The sequence below is a fragment of the Terrapene carolina genome, unplaced genomic scaffold (assembly GCF_002925995.2).
Source record: "Terrapene carolina triunguis isolate 2854851 unplaced genomic scaffold, T_m_triunguis-2.0 Scaffold310, whole genome shotgun sequence".
In the NCBI taxonomy this organism is placed as follows: domain Eukaryota; kingdom Metazoa; phylum Chordata; order Testudines; family Emydidae; genus Terrapene; species Terrapene triunguis.
In genome coordinates this window covers 2,074,571-2,098,250 of record NW_020664661.1, presented here as the reverse complement: position 1 = coordinate 2,098,250, position 23,680 = coordinate 2,074,571, and the positions used below count along the sequence as shown (strand labels likewise).

Here is a 23,680-nt window from a genome sequence, read left to right as displayed (position 1 = left end):
CTTATTCTCCCTTACTAAGGGTCTACATATAAGTTTTTGTACCCATTTGACTATATCAGTTTAGAAACCAGTATACATGGAGTACAGTTCCCTAGTGTGGTACTGAGCTATACTGGTAAAAAGGGGCTTATATCAGTATAGCTTATTCCCATATGGTATACTTAGGGCTGGTCTAAGCTACAAAGTTAGGTCGACCTAACTACATCGCTCAGGGGTCTGAAAAATTCACTCCCACTGGAATGGGTTACCTAGGGAAGTAGTGTAATCTCCTTCCTTAGAGGTTTTTAAGGTCAGGCTTGACAAAGCCCTGGCTGGGATGATTTAGTTGGGGATTGGTCCTGCTTTGAGCAGGGGGTTGGACTAGATGACCTCCTGAGGTCCCTTCCAACCCTGATAGTCTATGATTCTATGTAGTTTAGCTGACCTAAGCCCTTGTGTAGACATCGCCAGGCTGATGGAAGAATTCTTCTGTCAACCTAGCTATCACTTCTTGGAGAAGTGGATTTACTAAAGCAACAAAAGAGTCCCTCCTGTCACTGTAGTAAGTATCTATACTACAGTGCTTCAGCGGCACAGCTGCAGCGTTTCTGATGTAGACATACCCTAATAAACTCTTTTGGTTTAAAATTACACCCCTAACAAATATAGTTGAATAGGAACAAAAACTGTCATCCGTATCCCATAATTTTCATACTTAAAAAAAAATCCCATGAACCTGTGTGGCTCTCCTTGCTGTCCGCCATCTTTGCTAGAAGCATGGAACCTGCACAACTTTACACTATTGTCATCAGTGTTGCAAGCACAGGACGCACAACCTTCTGGTATTTGCAGAGCTGCAAGAACTGCATCAGTGAGGCACGTGCCAGCTTAGTAGTGGACACATTGATTCGGGACATAGCGAAAACCATTTCAAGGTTGGTGGAGGTGTTCACAGAACAGCTGTAGATACTGAAGTGCCACTTCTGGGCGCAAGAAAAAAGCACTGACTGACTGGTGGGACCACATCATTATGCAAACTTAGGGTAATGAGCAGTGGCTGCAGAACTTCTGACTGCGCAAGGCCACATTCGTGGATCTGAGTGCCAAGCTCATCCCATCCCTGCAGCGCAGAGACACCAAAATGAGAGCTGCACTGACAGTGGAGAAGTGAGTGGCGATCGCGTTGTGGAAACTTGCAACACCAGATCAGAGAGGAATCATTTTGGAGCTGGAAAATCCACTGTGGAGGCTGTTGTAATGCAAGGGCCACTAATTGTCTCCTGCTACACAGACTATGATTCTCTGCAACGTGCAGGACATAAAGGATGGATTTGAAGCAGTTGGCTTCCCAAACTGCGGTGGAGTGATCGAAGGCATGCACGTCCTTATTTTGGCACTAGCCCTCTTTGCCACAGACCATATCAATAGAAAGGGCTCCTTTTCTATGGTTATGCAAGCGTTGGTGGATCACTGGGGATGCTTCACTGACATCAGTGGTGGCTGGTCAGGGAAGATGCATGATGCTCGCATCTTTAAGAACATAGGACTATTCAGAAAGCTGCAAGCAAGGAGTTTCTTTCCCAAGTAGTGGATTATCATTAGTGGGGTTGAAATGCCAATAGTGATCCCGGGAGACCCAGCCTACCCCTTGCTGTCTTGGCTCATGAAGCCATGCACAAGCCACCTTGGCAGCAGCAAAGAATGATTCAACTACCAGATCAGCAGGTGCAGAATGGCAGTTGAATGTGCGTTTGGTAGATTTAAGGATTGATGCCATAGTGTACTCACAAGATTGGATCTCTATGAGAAAAATGTCCCAAAAGGAATAGCTGCCTGCTGCATCCTGCATAATGTCTGTGAGGCAAAGGAGGAAATGTTGCCACCAAGGAGGAGGGGAGAGGTGGAGTGGCTGTCTGCTGAGTCTTAACAGCCAGACACCAGGGCTATTAGAAGAGCTCAACACGGGGCTATCCGGCTCAAGAAGGGTCTGAAGGAGCGCTTTAACAGTGAGCCATAGTAAGACATTGTGATGGACTGCGCTCTACCTGGCTGTGCTCTTTCAGGGCCTATTAGGAATTGTGTGGTGCTTTGTGTATGTGTGTGACTATAACACTGTCAATGCACCTATTAATGTTGTGGTTCTTGCTGTACATTTATGATTATCACACTTTGTCACTGATCTTATGAGTTGTGTCACACTGTACAATAACAGTTGGGTGCTTTCAGAACTGTTAGACATTCTACAGCATATGTTAGGAATTAATAAAGATGAATTATTTTCCAAAAACAGAATTTAATTGAGTAACAAAACCAGTGCAAAAAAAAACCCTGTGCAATTTAAAAGGAAATACATTCAAAATGTAATAAATTAATAGAACAGAATGGCCCAGATTCCCGGCACCACGTTTGCGGTCTCCACCAACGTGGCATGGATCACCCGATTCAAGGCACCAGTCTCCGTATTCCTGGCACGGTAACACCTCCCACCAGCAAACGCCCTGGTGCAGGTCCCCATCCCCTAGACAGCCCTCAACACTTTGGTGTCTGCCAGTGCAGGACCGCTTGGCACCGGTCCTTGGTGCCGTTCCTGGGAAAGGCATTGGTCATCATCTTCCAGGCATCAGTCCCCCACACCGAAAAATGAGCCGCCACATGCAAGACTCCACAGCCCCACCCTGGGCCCCGGAAGGTGATTGGTCTGAGTTGGAGCGGGAGTTTAGCCCCTCACCAAGGAAGCACCGATCACCTTCAGCTCTGGAGACCAGCACAGCACCTGTGGTGGCTGCATCGCAGATGGGCCACTGGCCTGCCCAATGGCCTTGTTGGAACTCATGGGGCGTGCCTATGATGCGGGTTCCTTATTCACATTACTCCTCTCCTCCCTAGCTGCTTTGGACAAGCGACTCCCTGCACCATTGGTAGTGGGCTCGGAACACAGCGCAGACTCCATCATGGGATTGAAAGAGCAGATGGCAATGCCGAGAGAGCCATGCCCAGTGGGGGAAAGTGCCACAGCCTCTCCCCCAATGTTGCCTTCGTCCTCTTTGTCGCCAGACAAGGCGGTGGCAGGCCCCTCCCACGTTAACCCTCCCGATGACTTTAAGAAGTGCCAGGCCCTGCTCAAGAGGGTGGCTTCCAACCTGAAACTGGAGGCTGAGGAGCTGGCAAAGCAGTTGCTGGTCCATGAAGGGGTTCTCAAGACTGCTAAGACAAACCCCCTCATCCATTCTGCCCACCTCCAAGTGGGCAGAAAAGAAATATTATGTCCCTGCTATGGGGTTTGAATACCTTTATACACACTTGCCCCCTGGGTTGCTGGTTGTATCTGCGGCCAACGAAAGGGACAGGCAAGGTCAGGCGAGCGCCACACCTAAGAATAAGGATGCCAAGAGACTGGACCCCTTTGGAAGGAAAATGTATTCAATGGCCAGTCTCCATTTCCGGGTGTCCAACCACCAGGCCTTTTTGGGGAGGTATAACTTCAATCTGTGGGACTCTCTCAACAAGTTTAAGGAGTATCGCTGCAGGACCTTGGCCAGGAGTTTGCCATGATCTGGGAAGAGGGCAAGGGGCTCCCTCCAGATAGCCTGGGATGCTGCCAATTCAGCTGCCAGAATCTTTGCCTTGGCTGTGGTAATGAGGTGCAGCTCTTGGCTACAATCATTGGGTCTGTCCTAAGAAATGCAGTCCTCCATCCAGGACCTTCCATTTGAAGGCACTGGGCTCTTCTCGGAGCTGATGGATGCGAGGCTGCATGGATTCAAAGACTCCCGAGCCACTCTGTGCTTGCTGGGCCTCCACATGCTGCAGACGGCGAGAAAACAGTTCCGGTCCAATGGGCCACCTAGGTCCTGGGATTCTTCTAAACAAAGTGCCTACAGGAGGAAGGAAGAAGACAGAGTTTAAACGCCATCACCCACTTCCTCTCACTCACCTGCACATCCCGACTCTGCGAGACACCACTGGGGCCAGAGGCAGGTGTTTTGATGGTGTGCTCGAGGTCAGCGCCACAGTCAGATCCCAGGATCCACTTTCCTATCATTTCCTCTACTACCTGTGTCCCTTCCAGTCGACATGGTCACGAGTAACCTCAGACCATTGGGTGCTTAATATAATATCCTTGGGCTACACCCTGCAGTTCTCAGTCGCCTCCTCCCCACCACCACCTTCCCCATCTCTCTTCAGGGCCCCTTCTCACAAGCAACTCCTTGTTCAGGAGGTAGAGAACCTCCTACAGTTGAGGGCAGTAGAGGAGGTCCCTTGAGAAATGAGGGGGAAAGGGTTCTATTCCCGCTGTTTTCTAATCCCGAAAGGGGGCCCAAGACCTATTCTTGACCTGTGACACCTCAATAAATATCTCAAGAAGTTGAAATTTCGCATGGTCTCCCTAGCCTCCATCATTCCCTCCCTGGATCCAGGAGACTGGTACACTGTCCTCAACTTGAAGGATGCATACTTTCATATCTCCATCTTCCAAGGGCAGAGATGATTCCACCATTCTATGGTGGGCCGACGCCATTTCCAATTCACACCACTACCCTTCGAACTCTCATCGGCCCCAAGAGTATTTACAAAGTGTATAGCGCCACTAGCTACTTACCTGAGGTGTTGAGGGGTTCGGGTCTATCCGTACCTCGATGACTAGCTCATCAAGGGATGATCTTGGGTGCAAAGGAGCCTCAATCTCGTATGCTCCACCTGTCACGATCTGGGTCTGTTAATAAATGAAAAGAAATCAATCCTGATACCAGTGCAATGGATAGAGTTCATAGGAGTGGTACTCGATTCCGTGCAGGTCAGAGCCTTCCTCCCAGAGGCCTGTTTCCAAGTTATGTCCGACCTGATCTCACATGTGAGGGCCCACCCGATCACCACTGCTCACACATACCTGAGATTGTTAGGCCACATGGCAGCCTGTACTTATATGGTGCGGCATATGCTATTCCATCTCAGATCCCTGCAGGTATGGCTGGCATCAGTCTATATCCCCAACAGGCATGATCTAGACTGTAGTCAGGATGCCGGACCATATACAGTCATCCCTGGAATGGCGGCTGAATCCCAAATCGGTGTTGAAGGGAATCCCCTTCGCAGCCCCGGCCCCAGCGATGACCCTGGTGATGCCTCAGATTTGGGTTGGGGAGCCCACATGGGCGATCTCCGCATGCAGCGTTGTTGGTCTCGGGATGATCGCTCGCTCCACATAAATGTCAGAGAGCTCAGAGTGGTTCACTTGGCCTGTCGCAGTGTTTTATATCAACAAGCAAGGTCATCAGCCCTATGCAAAAAACTCTCTGGCTGTGGGACTTGTGTGTGCAACATGCCATTCATCTTGTGGCAGCGCACCTTCCAGGGGCCAGGAATGTGTTGGCAAATCACCTCAGCTGGACGTTCTCATCTTGCCACGAGTAGTCACTCCATCTGGAAGTGATCAGTGTGATCTTCCAGAGGTGGGAACTCCATGGGTGGACTTGTTCGCATCCAGGCAGAACAGGAAGTTCCATCTATTCTGCTCGATTCACGGGGTCGACAGAGGCTCCCTGTCCAACACCTTTTTGCTCCTGTGGTTGGGGGCTCTACTATGCCTTCCCACCAGGACCATTAATCCAAAGAGTCCTCATGAAGATCAAGCAGGACAAGGCAAAGGTAATCCTGATAGCTCCGGATTGGCATGGCCAACAGTGGTTTGGCATGCTGCTGGACCTCTTGGTGATGGCTCCGCTGCAGCTACCACTCTCACTGGACCGGCTTTCTCAGAATCCCGGCAGGCTTCTGCACCCGAATCTAGCCGCACTGCACGTGATGCCTTGGCTGATTCATGGTTGACTGCGGACGAGCAGGTGTGCTCAGCCTGTGTCCAACAAGTCACATTGAGCAGCAGAAAGCCCTCCATCAGGGCAACCTACCTGGCCAAATGAAAACGGTTCATGTGTTGGACCTCGGACCAAGGTCTTTGGCCTGAACAGGCCTCACTGCAGTCGATACTGGACTACCTTCTGCACCTCAAGCTCCAGGGCCTGTCTCTTTCGTCGATCAAGGTCCATTTGGCCGCTATTTCAGCCTTCCAATCTCCATTCCAAGGCAGGTCAGTCTTTGCTCACAACATGACTGTCCTTTTTGTAAAAGGTCTGGAGCAGTTCTATACTCAAGTCCTCCATCCCATCCCTCCTTGGGTCCTGAACTTCATACTGTCAAGGTTCCTTCGAGCCGTTGGCCTCTTGTTCCCTTCTTCTGCTCACATGGAAGGTCTCATTTCTGGTGGCGATAACATCAGCCCATAGGGTCTCTGAGATTAGGGTACTTACCTCAGAGCTGCCCTACAAAGTGTTCTACAAGGACAAGGTCCAGCTGTGGCTGCACCCTGCTTTCCTGCCCAAGGTAGTTTCGCAGTTTCATATCAACCAGCACATATACTTACCAATCTTCTTTCCAAAACGTCATAAGTCTGTTGAGGAGCATAGGTTACACTCTCTAGACGTCCGAAGGGCACTAGCCTTTTACATTGAAAGGACTAAGCCATTCCGTAAGTCGACGCAGCTATTCGTCGCGGTGGCAGACAGAATGAAGGGCCTCCCTGCGTCTGCCCAAAGAATTTCATCATAGATCACCTCCTGCATCCATTTTTGCTGTGAACAGGCAAAAGTGCCACCGCTGGCGATTGTAACTGCCCATTCAACCAGGGTGCAAGCCTCATCGGCAGCTTTCCTGGCCCAGGTGCCAATCCAAGATATTTGCAGGACAGTGTAGTGAAGCGGTGTGGCTCCCCGCCACCCCAGAAAGGGAAGAGCACATCTGGAGGCCAGAGTGGGAGGAGCTCTGAGCCCGCCCCTCAGAGGGTCAGGCGGCGACCCGGAAGTATAAAGACTCGCCCTCAGAGCTCAGTAAGGCCCCAGCCGCCGGAGAGGCCAGATGCCTCCAGCCTAGCCCGGGACTGGGAAAACCCCGCGGCCCAGGGCGGCCGCCAGGACTGGCCAGACCTACCCTGTGCCCACTACCCGGAGGAGTTGCCGGCCTGTCGCTCACCCACTACCCCGAGGAACCTATGGTGCTGGACCCCCCAGAAGACAACACCCTGACCCAGGTACTAACTGAGGGGGAGTCTGGAAGTAGCCCGGGGGCAGCCGACCCTAGTCTGGCTGAAGCACTGCCAGAGCCCATGTCAGTGTGTTGCGGCCAGGATCCCCACTGACTAAGCAGTGGGTCTTCTGCCGCTGCTAGGGCCCCGGGCTGGGACGCAGTGGAGTGGGAGGGCCTGCGTCCCCCCTGCCACCCAACTCGTGGGTGGCAGTCTCCCCCTCTCCCAGGCCTTTTGGAGGCTTGGGTCTACTGTCACTGCTCAGCCCTGCCTGAGGGCCTGAGCCCTGACGCATTGTTGCCCCACCCTGACCCAGGGCCTGGGCTCCTCACTGTAATGTTACTGCTCAGCCCTGACTCATTGTTGCCCCGCCCTGACCCAGGGCCTGGGCTTACGGTGCGTATTTCAGTTACCGCAAGGGCTGCCGAGGGAGACTCTGCGGACAGACTAATTCCCCAAACGTCAGCTGCGGTTAGTGAGCCGGTGTGGCTCCCTGCTGCCCTGGAGAGGGTCAAGCCCTGGTTAACCCTTGTACAGACCGCTACCGGGTCATCCATCCACATGTTCACATCCCATTACTCACTTTCCCAGCAGGCCTGGGATGATGCTGACTTCAGTAGAGCAGTAGTGCAAGCCATAGGACCATGAACTCCGAGCCCACCTCCAGGGATACTGCTTGTGAGTCACCTAGAATGGAATCAACACGAGCAAGCACTTGAAGAAGAGAAAACGGTTGCCTACCTTGCGTAATTATTGTTCTTCGAGATGTGTTGCTTGTGTCCATTCCATTACCCACCCTCCTGCCACTCTGTCGGAGTTGCAGGCAAGGAGGAACTGAGGGCGTAGGGTCGACGGAGCCTCATATACTGGCACATGAGCGCGGCACTCCAGAGGACGCCACAACCAGCCCTACGGATACCGCTAAAGCAAAAAAATTCCGACAACTGTGCACGTGGGCACGCGCACACCTAGAATGGAATGGACATGAGCAACACATCTCGAAGAACAACAGTTACGAAAGATAGGTAACCATCTTTTCCTTCCCCTGCACTGGGCTTGCCTGTGCTCAACTGATGGCAGTGGCAGATTACCACACGGGTCAATGTCCCCTGGGCTCCTGGTAGCAGTTCCCTCTGGGGCAGGCGGCCAGTGGGCAGGGCGGCCTGTGCCACAGCAGCACCACCATGTTGGGCGTTGGGCCGCCTCCACCGCGGGCAACCCCAGCATTTCTATCTTCGGGATCCCTGTAGCAGCAGCTGAAACTGGAGACCCGTTGTGGGGCTGAACGGGAGTCAGGGGAAACCTGGAGCGGGGAATCCAGAGTGGAGTCAGGGTGGGGGAGAAAATCCGGAGCCCAGAACATAGCAGTGCCATGGAAGGGAGGAAGGGGCTCCCTGGAGTGCTGGAGCTGAGCCCAGGGCATGGGGAACCAAGGCAGACACAGTACACCAGGGACATGCATGGGGGGAGGAGGAGGAAGCAGGGGTATGGGGCAAGCAGGAGCACAACACCCTCTGGGAGTGGGGCAGGCAATGAGGGGGTCAGTTGAGGGGGGAGCACAGGGTTCCCGGTGGTCACGGCGGTCCCTAGGGGGGTGGAGGCCTGGGAAGGAAGTGACGTCACTTCCGGGACCGACCGTGCTGGGAGCGGGTAGGGGAGGCAGTGCCTCCCCAAACAGGCAGGTGTGGCCCCGCCCACACTCCACCACCACCACCACCCCTGGGCCCTGCTTCGGTGGTGCCGCTGGGCTCCAGGGGGCTGGGGCCACACTGCCCGCCTTCCTGGGGCCTGGGAGGCTGCGGTGGCACCACATGCTCTCCCGGCACTCCAGGGCTGGGGAGATTGCAGCGGCGGCACCACGCGCTCCCCCTCCCGGCACTCCAGGGCACACGCTCTCCCTCGGGTAGAAGGGGCAGGGCTGGGGGTGGCCTCCCCCAGCCAGCAGTTCACCCACCCTCCATGCGGCGCTACCCAATCGCACCAGCCTGCAGGGCCCCCCAAAGTGCAGCCCGGAGCGGTCACCCAGATTCGCCATCCGCTAGGGACAGCTCTGCCAGAGGTGGTGGGAGCACAGGATAGTTTGCTGTGTGGATGGGTAGGAGGTGGGAGCACAGCATCCCCAGTGGGGCTGCAGTGGGGTTACTCTAGCCCCAGGGCCATGGAGGGAGCACAGAACATGCCCCTCCAAAAAGGGTCAAATTTTTATTCCTGCGGAGCACAGAGTCCATAGTAAAGCTACATGGCTGGCAGAGAGAGGCTGATGGCTTGTCTCTATTGCCACCCTCGCCCCTTTGCCAATCCTAAATCCTGAGCTTGGTTTACAACTCATGGGATTCGATAAATACAATGTGTGGATTGGTCTGTGAGATTTAAATTCTGCTTTGGTGTGTGCCCCCCAGCAGCCCCTTCCTGCTGGTCCTTGGAGAGGTGATGCTACTTGTTCTCCCCTAACTCGTGGGATTGGGGAGCTGCCATTCTAGCCCCGCTCTTCTCACTGCCTTGGCCCCCTCCCAGTATCAACCTCTCACATTCTCTCTCTCATCCCCCAGAGGTTCCTGTTCCCCACCACCACCCCCTACACTCACCTGCACTCCCTTCCCCCTCCCATTCCCACTCCTTCTCCCTGGCCCTTCTTAGCTCCCCTTCTGGACCCACATTCTCTTGCATTCTCCTCTGTCTTCTCCCACACCTCAAGCTCCCCATCCCTCCTTTGCTTACCACCTTTCCTCCACATTCCTCAGCACACCCCTCAGTCTTCCTCCTGCTCTGCAGAATCCCTCTGACCCTGCTACATCTTCATATTTCCCAATTCCCTCTCTGACAACCTCCTCCAGCCCCTGCACATCCTCCTCTCTCCCTTCTGAACCCCCATTTGATATGGGGGGTTTATATGTTTGTATTTTTCTTACATAATGTGATAATATTAAAATATAAATGTAATGGGTACATAAGAGAGATATTTACAGTATATTAAGTGTAGCACATTTTTTCCATTGCTATGCACAGATGATACTGGGACTGATACGCCAAGTCTGGCTGTAATTAGTTTCCAAAGCTACTCTCAGTTCAATAGATGGTGGTGAAAAGGACATTTGATGGGATACAACTCACAGAATCAAAATAACATGTAATCTCTTTTAAAGGACAGTGAAACTTTAAGGGCATGCATGGAGTTTTTGTATTAATGCATTTTGATACATTCATGTTTTACTGAGTGTGGGGGCCCAAATATTCCTTGTGCCCATGGCCCCAATAAATCTTAATCCGTTTCTGACTGACGGGACTACAGTGAAGTCTCAAACAGTCCTGGCTTATGGCAGCTGGAGCCCCCACTTGTGTGGTCACCATCCTCCTTATTCTCCTCCTCTTTGCTGTTCATGCCAGGGGCCTGTGACTCGGGCTCCTCGGAGGTATCTACAGTGTCTGAGAGTGGTGCTGGGGTCTCAACCAAGTATGGCATGTAACTCTTTGTAAAAGCAGTAGGTCTGTGGATTGGCACCAGATTGACTGTTAGCCTTCCTGGCCTTCTGGTACGCCTGCCACAGTTCCTTCGCTTTCACACGGCACTGCTGCTGATCCCTGTCATACCCCTTTTCCTGCATCCCTCATGCAAACTGCTCATAGATGTCCACATTTTTAAAGCTGATCAGTAGCTGTACCTCTTCTCCCCACAGTTCCTGAAGATCCAATATTGCACGTCTGCTCCAGGCTGGAGTGCACCTGAAGCGTGTAGCTGGCATAGTTGGGCTGGGCAGTTGTACACAATGGTGGAGAGCTACTAGGTGTGCACAACAAGCTGGATAATCAGGGAATGGGAGAGGGGGGACTCCACAATGAGTAACTGCTACAACTAGCAAATTCCTAGGCCACTGTCAGCAGAAGCGCAGAAGTAAGGGTGGCATGGTATATGGTGTATTGCCACAGTTACTTCTGTGCTGCTGCGGTGGCTTGTGGTGCCTGGCGTTTGGCCTGCGGCTCAAGGCAGGCTTGTGCTGTCATATGGGGGCTGCATCTTGACACAGCCCAATGCCCTCCTGCAGTCCCTAGCCACTCCTGGCTCACCACGCGAGCATTTTGACAGGAAGTACTAAGCAGTAATAACAATAATAATACGTGTGTGTGTGTCTCTCTCTCTCTCTCTCTCACTCACTCGCGCGCACACACACACACACAGAGTCTGGCTCTCACACCTACTTACACTCTGATTCTGAGTCCCCCAACACAGATTGTCTCTCACACACGTTTCACACTCCCCAACACACACACAGTTTCTCTCACACACAGACTGGCTATCACACCCACATACACTCTGTTTCTATGTGGGTGTGAGAGCCAATCTGTGTGAGAGAGAGAGACTGGGGGGGATTGTGAGGGAGACAGTGTGTGTGTTGGGGAGTGTGAGACTGTGTGTGTGAGACAATCTGTGTTGGGAGACTGAGAGACAGAGTGTATATGGGTGTGAGAGCCTCTGTGTGTGTATGTTAGGGAAGTTTGAGAGACAGTGAGCACACTGTCACTTTAAGTTTCCCCTTTGCCGCTGCTGGGCCCGGCTCCCCACCCGATCCCACCCCATCCCACTCATGTGGAAGTTTCGCTTCTCCTGGCCCCAGCATCCGCCGGAGACCGAGCAGCGCAGGACCGCAGGCAGGAAGGGACTCGGCTCCACTCTGGGCAGCGAGCAGTGGGCCGTGCCACCAGTGACCGGCCCCGGCCGCGACACTCTGGGCTCCCCAGGGCTGGGGCAGAGCCGGAGCCCTCAGCCAGCCGGCTGAGGAATGAGGGAGGGAGGGGGCAGGGGCAAGGAGAAGCCCGCCAGCCCAGCACGGAGGAGGGGCCGGAGAAGAGAGGAGTACGGTCACAGCCAGTCTTGGGAAGCCCGAGCCTCTTGTGGCACACCTCTGGCTACGGCGCCCTGGGCGTGGGCCCCATTTGCCCAGCACGAAGGCCGGCCCTGGGAGTTGACGTAGCTTAGTCGACTTACCCCGGTGTCTTCACTGCGCTGAGTCGAAGGGAGACCAGTCACCTTATCTTACTCTTCTCGGAGAGGTGGAGTACTGGGGTCGACCGGAGAGCGCTCTGCCATCTATTTTAGCGGGTCTTCATTGGGGGGGGAGGGATAGCTCAGTGGTTTGAGCATTGGCCTTCTAAACCCAGGGTTGTGAGTTCAATCCTTGAGGGGGCCATTTAGGGAACTGGGGTAAAAATCTGTCTGGGGATTGGTCCTGCTTTGAGCAGGGGGTTGGACTAGATGACCTCCTGAGGTCCCTTCCAACCCTATGATTCTATGACTAAGAGTGATCACTTTGTGAAAAGCATTTGCCCACAGGCAATGTGGTGTGTTTGTCTTTTATATTTTGTCTTTTATGAAAAATATATGAAAATATTTGATACAATTTTTCTGATAAAATATAAAAATATGATATGTTTTGTCTTATATGACAATATACAAAATATATATGAATATTTTGTCTTTTATGATAAAATATTTATGCTAAGCAATTGGATCCATCTTGTATTTAGCTGTGACACTGAGTAAGTTTCCCAGACCTGAAGAAGAGCTTTGTGTAGCTCGAAAGCGTCTCTCTCTCTCACCAACAGAAGTTGGTCCAATAAAAGATATTACCTCACCCACTTCATCTCTCATTTGGAACATTAAACCAGATAAAATGTACAAAGCACTAATTAAACATATAGTAGGGGGAAACTTGCTTTGGCAAGGGAGTAGGCTAAAATGACCCAGTAGTCTTTTTTGTTTTGAAATCTTTTAGAAAAATTACCGGTAATATAAATATATGTAATATATAATTTTAAAATTAATAAAGTAACTCTTTGCTAAGTGCTACCTTATATGTGCTCTGGGTGGCACTTGCCTTGGTCTTCAGGTTTTTCTTGCTTCCTATTTAAAATGGACTTAAAGAAGATTTTGGAGGGGGAACGAAACAAGCTCAGCTGTTGATATAGAAAAGTATGCATGTTGGAATGAGGTACCCACTGAAAGTACCCATTGCTGTCTTTGGTTGGTGTTTGAAGGTGGAGAAATGCCTGTCCCATCAAAGAGCGAACTGGATGAGTTACAGGAGGAAGTGGCAAGGAGGGCGCAGGAACAGGAGCTACTCAGGAAACGGGAAAAGGAACTGGAGGCAGCAATGGGCTTTAACCCCCGTCCCAGCAGGTTCATGGACCTAGATGAGCTGCAGAACCAGGGTAACTCTCACAGACTGGATGTGGCTGACATGGGGGTGGGGGTTGTGTAGGTTTGGAGTACAGTGTTGCACATGTGGGAGATGGGGAAAGTGTTTTAGGTCTTTTGATTTTTCCATTAAGAGTCTCTTGCTTTTTCTTCCCCGTGACAATTTTACAATTACTCAATAGCTTTCTCCAGTCTGTGAGACAAAAGACAGTCTCCGAATTTATCAGAAATGTGAGAAACAGGAAGAGAACGGTGAACTTGTAATGCCCAGGAATCTAATTTGAAGAAAAAAAACCCTAATTGTATTCTGCCCAAACACCAAACTCTACCCATGTGAGACACCAAAATAAGGCTTGATCTACACTTAAAATTTTGGTTGATATAGCTATGGCACTCGGGGGCGGAGGGTGATTTTTTCAAACGCCTAAGTGCCATAGCTATGCTGACCTAACTCCTGGTGTAGCTGCAGCCAGGCTGATGGAAGAATATCATCTCTCAGGAAGATGGTGTCCCTACAGTGGTAGAAAAGCCTTTTCCATTGGTGTAGACCACATCTACACTACAGGGTTATCAGGCATAGCTAGGATGCCATATCTGAGTAACTATAGTTCCTATAGTGTGTGGACATCTCCACTTGCATGAGATCTTTACATTGTTTGTGCTTCTCCATTCTTGCATGGCGATCAACAGTGCAATAGTTATCAATGTTGACCTCTAAATTGTTGTCATAAGGCTTTGGCTAATGACCTCTTGAAATGAATAGGGCAAATCGCAGCTCTTCGATCTATCTTCTCAGACTGTCTACAGAATCATGCAGGCATCCGTACATCAATTATGATTGGTTAATAGTTTTAAGTGTCTGTTCACAACCTTAAGAGTTACTGATTTTAACTTTTTTTAAAAAATTAACACTCAGATTCTTGAACACAAGGCTGCAGCCTCCATTAAAAAAATCCACTTCACTGAGTCACTGGGAACAGTCCCAATTTGACCCTGGGTAATGCCCCACTAAGCACATTGTTAGACACATCTAGCTGTTTAGCATTTCCTTGTTTAAAAAAGCAAAGCATATTAGAAAGGCACTTAACAACAAAGAGTGCTATGCAGTACTTAGGGGTCATAGCCTTTGACATGATTGCTAAGGAAGCTAGATGGCTCCTAAACCTGCTTTCATCCTGGATGGTTCCCACAATGCTTTATGGCTTCCTTATGAACAAGACTCCAGAACATTCCTGACCCATTCTCCCTTCCAGTACATGGTTTTACCCATGCAAAGGAGGCCAAGTTCAGAATGCTGGAGTCTGGTCTTCAATTCATGAACCTTAAAGGCCACACGGTTTGACTATGAAGATGCTGCTGTGTTGACTTACTGATCTACCGGACTTCTCCTTCACATTCAGCTCATGCTCATTTAAAAGGTTTCTCTGGAGTTCTTAAAATAAGAAGTGTGTATGGTAGTGAATTGTATATTACCCAGGTCAAGGAGGCTTTATTTTTTGGTTGAATGAAATATTAATTTTTATAATTATCTGTCATCATGATAAAGGGCAAATGAGCAGATTTTTGCTTGAGCTGGTACATTTTCATGAGCAATTTTATAAGCTGTTCTTATAAATGGCACTAGTCCTGTTGTCCTTAGGCCAGAACACCTAGTTTCTCTTGAGCTTGCCTATTTTCTTATGTTTTCAGGGGTTATCACCCTTCTTTTTTTCCCTTTTTTCAAAGTTGTTCAAAAACAATTTGTGGGTCTTTTCTCCCCGTTCTTAGATCCTTCCCCGTGTGTTCTGCTCTTTCTTCTCCTCCTCCTAAAACCACAGGACCATTGGGCTTCAGCTCTCCAACGGCTTCTTACAGTTGTCAATGCGCGCACACAAACTTTGTGCATTTGTGAACAAGAGGCTCTTGTATTCATTTACATTCTGCTGAGTCTCATATGATTTCCCAGGCACCTCTGAATTGTTTCAGGTGGAAAAGCTGTGAGGGAGATAACTGAATAGTTTGGAGGAGATGACGACAAATAATTGCTGGAAAGGGACCTGTAAGCATGTAACACAGTTTGGTCACAGCATGCTGTGACCAATTTATGACACGCATACTGTACCCTATGTTTTTTCTCTGTGCAGCAGTAGTTGCTTTTGACAATTTTTGAAAAATCCACACCCCTGAGCAACATTAAGACGACCTAAGCCCCCTGCGTAGACACCGCTAGGTTGATGGAAGAATTCTTTCATCGACCTAGCTACTGCTGCTTAGGAAAGTGGATTATCTATGTCATGGGAGAACCCCTCCTGTCGGCATAGGTAGTGTCTCACTGAAGTGCTACAGCCGTGCTGCTGTAGTGTTTTCAGTGTAGACAAGCCTTTGGGCTTGCCATAAAACAAAGGATTCTGTTTCCAAAAATTTTTAAAGTTTCAACATTTGTTTTCATTCCCCTTCAGAACAAAAACTAGACTGAATTTTTTCTCAAAACCCAGTCACTCTTCAACGCCCCCTCAGAATAGCCAGTAGCCCAGTGCTCAGGCATTCAGCTGAGATGGGGGAGACCCAGCTTCATCTCTCTGCTCTGCCTCATTTAGGTCAGGGACTTGAAGCTGGATCCCCACTGTCTCAGGTGAGTTCCCTAACCAGTGGTTATTGGCTATTCTGGGGCGGGGAGCGGATATGTCTCTCTCTGTCACTTTCACCAGAAATTCCATCCTGGACCTGAAAAATCATCCTGAAAAAATTTGAATCAAAATAGATATGTTTCTGCAACAAGTTTGTTCTGACTAATCAGCACGTTCTGACAGAAAAGCAATTAATCAAAAAATTCCGTTAACAATCACATGAATAAGTCACTTTAAGAGATTAGCCACAGGCAATCTCAACAGCAAAGTAGTAGAAGTAGCACTGATTGGAATTTGGAGATATAATGCTGAAGTTTGCTCTGTTACCTTGGTGTAAATTGGAAGTAACTCAGCTGAAGTCAGTGGATTTACATGGTTATATCAGAGTCCTGCCTACAGTAGAAAGCTTAACATAAGATGTGATTTTTAAACAAACTAAGTTAAACACGGCTCTCTGTGTTAGACACACTTATTTCAGTTCAAGTGTGGCTTATTTTGGTTTAGGATAAATTGATTCTTAATTGATGTAAATAAACTGATCTTTTGCACCAATTCAACAAAATCCATTTAAAATCACATCATATGTTAAAGCAGTGCAACTTTCTGCTGTAGACAAGCCCAGAGAACAGAATTTGGTTGACAGTCTGGTATTTTCTTTCATGCAGTCTTATTTATTTACAAGAAATGTACAAAGTTCTGCTTCTCTGCACACAGGAGGACCAAGAACAAAAGGAGCAGTGTCTTAGCCTACAGTCCCAAGCCTGTTTACCCAAAAACCAGTCCCAAAAGCTCTCTTTCTAGCTTTTTCCAGGGCCACACTGTGCTCATAGGCTATTGCTTGGCTTTCTTGCTTTTTGCCTCTGCCTGTCTCTGCCTGTCTCTGTTATGTACACATGCACACACACACTTTACCCAAAACAATCTACAGCAAAAGCCCCTCCACTCATCCAGTGTAAAACTCCTGGGTGGGTTTACACTCCTTTTATCTGAGGTGGAGTGCTTATGATTACCTGATCCTGACAGTTATGTTAATTGAAGGGTATGCCTAGTCTCAGAGGTTTGTGACTCATGCAGTCCCCAGTGCCTCTCAACATCATAATACCCTAGGGTGACCAGACGTCCAGATATTTAGTTGTTTGTCCCATATCCCGACCGATGTTTGGTCGGGGTGCCATTTGTCCCGATATTTCGCACTCTGTTTTGTTTTTGTTTTGTTTTGTTTTTTTGCTCTGCCAGTGGCATGGCGTTTTTTGTTGTTTTTTTTGCTCTGCCAGCGGCTCCCCCCTCCCCCACCCGCCCCATGTGTCCCAATATTTTGTTCCTCTCATCTGGTCACCGTATAATATATTTAAAGAGGAAATGAGAGTCTGGGAAAGGTACAGCCTCTACAGAAGGGCTACTACAAATGACTCCTGTATAGAAGGGTTTTGTACTCACAAATGGGAGGGAGGGTAAAGGAGAAACAAAAAAAGAATGCAAATGAAATGAAGAGTGCTGCCCATTGCAGGGAGGACTGATGGCTTTGAGAGGTCCTTGCAGGAAGCAGACTCAGTCTTTGAAGAGTCGCTGCATCAGGAACAGAAGGGAGATTGTGCTGCAGCTTTTGCTCTCTGTAACGAAGCTATATGTAAGTAACTCTAATTGCCTGAGCTACTGCGCTTTTGACAGTTTACTAATATCACAGAACAGGACTGTAAAATTTACTGACTAGTCATCTGAAATTCTCAGCTGGGAAAATGGGGAGTGTGCTCGTCCATACTAGTATGCTTGGAGCTAGTACCTCCTCTTTCTAAGCACCCTTGTTTCTGGATTTTAGTCCCCTCCAGCACCCTGGCTCCCTCTGGGCTGTTGTCTCTAGTGCAATGGCAATAAGAACACTGGGATGTTAGTTTGTCCCTCTTGCTGCTAACTGGTAGGTGACTCCCTCTCCTGCATTCCTATACCTAGTAAGCAGTTTTCCCAATCAAGAGACCAGTTTGCAAAGGGTTTAAGCCCTAAGCCTGCCAGCACAGCATGTAGGAAAGGAGCATGAGAGAAGATGACTCTCCAGTCACCAACAAGAAAAGGAATGAACTATGCTGTACTTATTCACATCTCAGGAGGAATGGACGGCATCAAGATTTTGAAGGGCTAAATATTGCTGTGAATTATGGGAGTTATGTGCTATTGCATTTTTTTTGTTTTGATATTTTATAATTTAATTGGCTGGCTATCCCACCCCAACCTCCATTCCCCACTTGCTGGTTAGTAAGATTGCAAACAGAGCAGGTAGTACCATGGATTTGCAAAGGCAAAAATATGTTTATAGAAATTGGCTTTTCTGTATTACAAAATGAGGGTCAACATACAGTCCTCATGAAAGCTCTGTTAGTCTGCACCCCATCTGGCCATACCCTGATTTCAAATCCCAACCAGGTTCCCTTGCACATAAAAGGACCATGATATGGGAATAAGGAGTTGTATAGATGGAAGGCTGAGAATGAAATAGCGTTTGTGTGAGGGCTGGAGAAAGACCCACCCCGTGTTAGGGGGAGGAGGGGTTTGGCTAAAAACTAGATTTTTCTTTTGACTCATTTTGATTTAGTTTCAGTTAACCTGTTTGGACACATGGCTAACTTGAATGTGCATTAATGGAAATGAAAGCATCCCTGTAAACTTATCTGTGGCAGCATTTGCATGGTCCATGTTTTATGTTCTTGCTACATCTTTTTTTTTTCTTTTTTCTTTTTTTAATTTTAGTCTTTTTTTATGTTTTTTGTTTCTGCTATGTTTTCTTTTGCATTTTAGCTAAACTAAGACTTGCCATGCATGATGCCAGCTCTAGCACTCACAGCAGAGCCCTAGTCGATAAGAAGCTACAAATCAGTATCCGAAAAGCACGGAGCCTCCAGGATCGCATGCAGCAACAGCCATCGCAGCAGCCGCCGCCGCCGCCAACCTGCCACCCACCACAGGGGGGCACCATGACCCAGTCTACAAGGTAGTCCAAGTATATCACAGTAGACCAGTTCTGAGCTGCACCTATCAACAGCATGGTCTGGAAAGAAGTAGTGAACTGTGTGTTCCCCCGGTTACTCAAGATCCTGTAGTGTTCTTCCTCATGGCATGCTCAGATCATACCATGTTATAGGAGAGCGCACTTCAGTGCATCCACGGTCTTAGCTGGCCAAGTTATATGCACCAAGTCAAAACATGGCCTGTAATAGAGGCTTTTAGAAATTAATTCTGACCTGCTGATAGAAAAGACACGTGCATCAAGAGAGAGAATGCAATAGATAAGTGACCTGTTAAAAGGAGAGGTGTGTTTTAAGGTGAAATGAAAAGCTTTAAAAAAAGAAAAATTAGCAAATATCTTCAGGGCTCAATTCAGTTAAGCGGTATTATTATAATGAATGCCCTGAAATAACTACCAAGAGGAGGGCAGTCACATGTTTGCAGTGCTCTTAACAGTGAAAAATGCATTGAATCTTTTCTTCTAGCCCACCTTTTCTTTGGTGCACTGGTGCAGCTCTTGGAGAAAAAGGTTCATTCATAACCCATCCTTGCCCTGTCACCTTTCTGTTGTTTTCTGACCACTGTTCCTGATGCCACTTCCATTCCGCAACCAGGTTCTCTGCCTCCCAGCTGCCTCTAGTCTGACTTAGCAGCCTCTCCAGTTTCCTCCACAGGACACTTTCTTTTCTACTTTTCTCCTCCATTTTGTATACTCCATTTGATTCTCTGCTCCCACATCTTATTCAGCCCATCCTAGTTCCCTATTGTAACACCATTCTACCCTTTTCTGCCTGCCATCCCCTACCACCTCTAGAATCTTCCTTGCCCAGCTTCCTGGCAGCTTCTCCACCTATTTCTTTCCTTCTCCCACTTCCCCCACTACATGCTGTGCGACCAAATACCTAGGTGGAATCTCATGTGAGCGTCCCTTTTTAAAAACACTGCAGGGAGATAAGTGCTGAAATCCATACCTGAAAAGGCTATAATTCAGGGTTCCGTTCTGTTCTTGAAGCTGTTGAATTATGTACAGTGACAGCAGATCCCTGTGCTAATTAGAGGTCCACAATGCCCTCAGTTGTAGGAGAAACAACGAAACCTGACGTTGGACGCTGGCAGTTTAAAAAAAAAAAAAAGCATTTTACCTTTAAACATATCTTTCTATACATCAAACTCAAATATATTGCATAAGTGCCCATCCCTGCTAAAGGAACAGCCTTATCAGAAAAATATTATTTTGTACAGTAAGTTTCTACTGCAGTGAGTTTTAACTCTGCAGTCAGTGAGACATATCTGCTTGTATCTTGATTTTTGTGCCTTTGCTTTGATATACATCAGCATTATAAACAGCACAAAGTCTATTATTACTCAAAGCTAAGATCATACTCCCCCATGAATGCTCAGTTGGATCTTCTGCATGATGGTAGCTTTGATTTCTAGATCTGCATGAGGAGACAAACTGGTAGAATTGAAGTCACACAATAGTCTTTTTTGTCCCTGTAGGAAATAATTATCCTAACTATGCACCAGTGTTTAACTGCACAGCGTTGTCATTCTGCATATCCAGATTAAGGTTAAAGCATTACTCTAACCAACACTAAGTGCGGCTTTAAGCAGCAGATGTAGTTTTCAGTTTGACAGCTACCTGGGCTATAGCTGTCTATCAGAGTTGTTTCCAGTCCTCTATTTTTATTCATATCGCTGACTCATGTGACTTTCTGGTTGCATATTATAATGCTAATTAATGCAGAAGAAATACAAAGTGACCCAAGGACATGCACGGTTTATATTTTATGCAAGACATGTATGCACGGTTTGTAATGCTTTTAAATGCTTCCTTTAATGTATTGGATAAATAACTCAAAGCTGGAAAAAAAATGAGGAGAAGGAAACTGAGGGAAATGTATTGCATTCTATTCCTTTCCTTCCCAAAGTTATTTCCCATTACTTTAGGAAAGAGAACCTGAGTGGAATGTTGCCTGTTTATGTTAAGATCATAAACATAATGATTCTCTTGTATGGTTTGTAGAAATCTCCCAGAGATGCTGATTTTGGAGGGGAACTTGTAATACTTAATTTAAAATTTATTTTTATTATTTATCTTTATAATGTCCACACACACACACACAAGCCCCTAGCCAAAGTGCTCAGCGTGCTGTACAATATTTGTAAAAATATAACAGTAAAATCTTATAATAAAAAATAACTTTTAAAATTTGAAATGAATAAAATAGATTGAGTGGGTCACTTACAATAAAAAAGTTGGGAGGAAATAAAATGGAGATGTCAAATTAACAAAAGCAATTCTTTTGGGTGGGAAGTTTTTAATTTGTGTTTGTGCAAAGAATTGGATTGAGGTGGATGTTAAGGGGGAGCCAGTTCCACACCTTAGGGATAATTTTAAAAAAGAAGAGAGTTATTAATAATTAGTTACCATTTCTGTGTATTTTAGTGAACAGACTGGCCCGCTCCAAGTACTGCTGAGCCGGGAGGTATCACTGGAACCCAACAGAGAAGTGGAATTCGGGTCCAGTTCTTTCTTCCACCCACCCGCTTCCTGCCATGAAGTGCACTCATCATTATATCCAGAGTCTTCCTCCCTACCCATTCCTGCAAGCAGTCCTCCAAATAGGATCTTTCATAACTTCCGGGCTACTTCTGCTGATTTCGATGGCCAAGCTCCCTCTTTTCCGTATGGGCGTGGGTTGGCTGAGAGACCCACAAAGACTGAGAATGATGCCCACCATGTTATGGAGCTTGATGGGGCCCCCGCCAAAGGGCTGAAAGACCATGACTGCAGCAGCAAATTAGAAGAAGTCCATGACATTACAGCTGTTCTCACACCTCAGCACAAAATTAAATTTAATACAGTCAACTCTGGGTCTTTGCCTACACTAGTCCCCTGTCCCCATCCAGCGCAAGCATCATGTCCCAATAAAAGCGGTCTGCATAGTCCTTGCTTCAGTCTGTCAAACTCTCCAGTGCCCACTAGCATTGATCAGGTAGGGGGCTATCATTCCATGATCTCTGCTGCTTCATTCCTGTCACTTCAGTGCCCCCTGGCTCCCTTACAAACAGCAAACAGGTACCCTAGAACAAACAGCCGTGAAACTTTACTGCTCCCACAGGATGACTTCAGCAACGTGGAGACTTGCAAATCTAAGACCCATAGCTCAAAGGGGCATGTTCGTTCCCTTGCAGAGCAGTTTCAGAGACTGCATGGAGTCTCCAAGAAAGAAGGTGCACATGAGAAAGGGTGGACTGCTGCAGTCTGTCAGGATGAGAAGTCTCCAAGGCTGATACAGGAGTCATTCATTAATTCTTCAACCTCAGGCTACAGGCAATTAATTCCTCAAAGTCAAGAAAACAGAACCCAGTCTTCCGAAAAGTTGCATTCATCCTTAGATGTTAGGGATGGGTTTGCTTCCTTGGAGGGTTTTCGCACTCAACTCATTACCTCTAAGAGTCCTGGATCGCACAGTGAAGACCAGTGTAGAAGAGGTGAACAGAATGTAGCTGGCCCTGCACTCTCCCAGGAAAGGCACACTCATGAGAGAGGTGTGAGACAGGTGGATGATGGAACTGCCACTGGTATGGGTGCTTCTATGCCTGTGGACTGCTGGGTGGACAATGTCACCAGGTATTACAGTTCTCAACTGGACTGTAAAAATACAGAATCACTTCCTGTGCCAGGGAGGAATCCACCCCTTTCTGATCACAGAACAGTCAGAGATGACCTGAATGGGACCCCAGTGCAGTTTCACCCACAGTGGAATCAAGACACAGAGCAGGAGATCTCTGAGTTGGAGTACCTCTATCAGGCTAGCCTAGCTGGTAGGCCTGTGTTGGGAAGACTGGACAATTCCAGGCACTCATCGAGCAAGCCAGGTGAGAATTCTGGAACTGTTACATCTGGGTAATGTTTAATCCCCAAGCAAGACTTGGGCCTTGCCTATACACAGACTTCCACCAGTTTAACTAAAGGTGTGTTTTTAAACTGATTTACTGAAAGAGGTGCGTGTTTGTGTGCAGATATTCTTATTTCACTTTGAGAATGGCTTATTTTGCTTTATCTTACTAAAAATAATTCCCTTTTAAACTGAAATAAGAGTATCTGCAGAGAAACTTGCACCTATTTAACTACATTTGTTTAAAAACATACCTTTAGTTAAAACAGTGGAGGTTTGTGTGTAGACAAAACCTTGGCTTGAATGAGAAGAGTTCAGATTTGAACTATATGGCAAATCAGGATGAAGGAGGGACAGATTTCTGGCATGCTTTGTAAGGTGCCATATTAATGCACCTAAAGTGCGCAAGAATGAAAAGTGTTTACACCCTCGAGTATTATATTTGTGTTGCTTATGTATATGTAGACAGTACATCACATCTGGTTAAAACCATTCACGAAAGAATGGTTATTGACTAAAAATTTCACACTATAGAATTTGTATCAATGGATATAAAACAGTCATACAAAAATGTTGATTGTTCATATTTTATACCTTTTTTCCTCCAAGTACCCTCTGTACATTCCTACTTGTGGGATCACGGCATCTGTGTCTCAAGCTCTTGGAATCTTCTAGTGAGCAATGTCCATTTGAGCCACTTACTCTTCCCTCCCTAGGTAGGGTTTCAAGGGTGTAAAAAGGGGAGTGATCCCAACCACACTTCACTTCCTTCTAATCCCCAAAGGTCCAATGAGCTCAGATTGCAATCAGTGTCCTCGATGCATCCCTCAATGTGTTTTTTTTTTTCTTCTGCCCTTCAGGGACTATATTTTTTTATTTTTGTAGTTTGTCAGTTAGGTAATCAGCTTTTCTTAAGAAAGAGAAGAAAAAG

General features: G+C 47.7%; 1 protein-coding gene across 4 annotated transcripts in view; it reads left to right on the top strand.

Moving 5' to 3' along the window:
* Nucleotides 1-23,680, top strand: part of USP54 (ubiquitin specific peptidase 54) — a 263,766-nt gene that overhangs the window by 227,119 nt on the left and 12,967 nt on the right. The window contains exons 16-19 of one of the 4 annotated variants that reach the window (XM_024218694.3): nucleotides 13,085-13,258; nucleotides 17,358-17,477; nucleotides 18,638-18,830; nucleotides 21,294-22,729. In XM_024218694.3, coding sequence (XP_024074462.2) covers nucleotides 13,085-13,258; nucleotides 17,358-17,477; nucleotides 18,638-18,830; nucleotides 21,294-22,729 — 1,923 coding nt within the window. Of the gene's footprint in view, nucleotides 1-13,084; nucleotides 13,259-16,564; nucleotides 16,631-17,357; nucleotides 17,478-18,637; nucleotides 18,831-21,293; nucleotides 22,730-23,680 lie in introns of those variants that run through there. The other 3 variants (XM_024218696.3, XM_024218697.3, XM_024218698.3) reach the window with 3 other exon arrangements.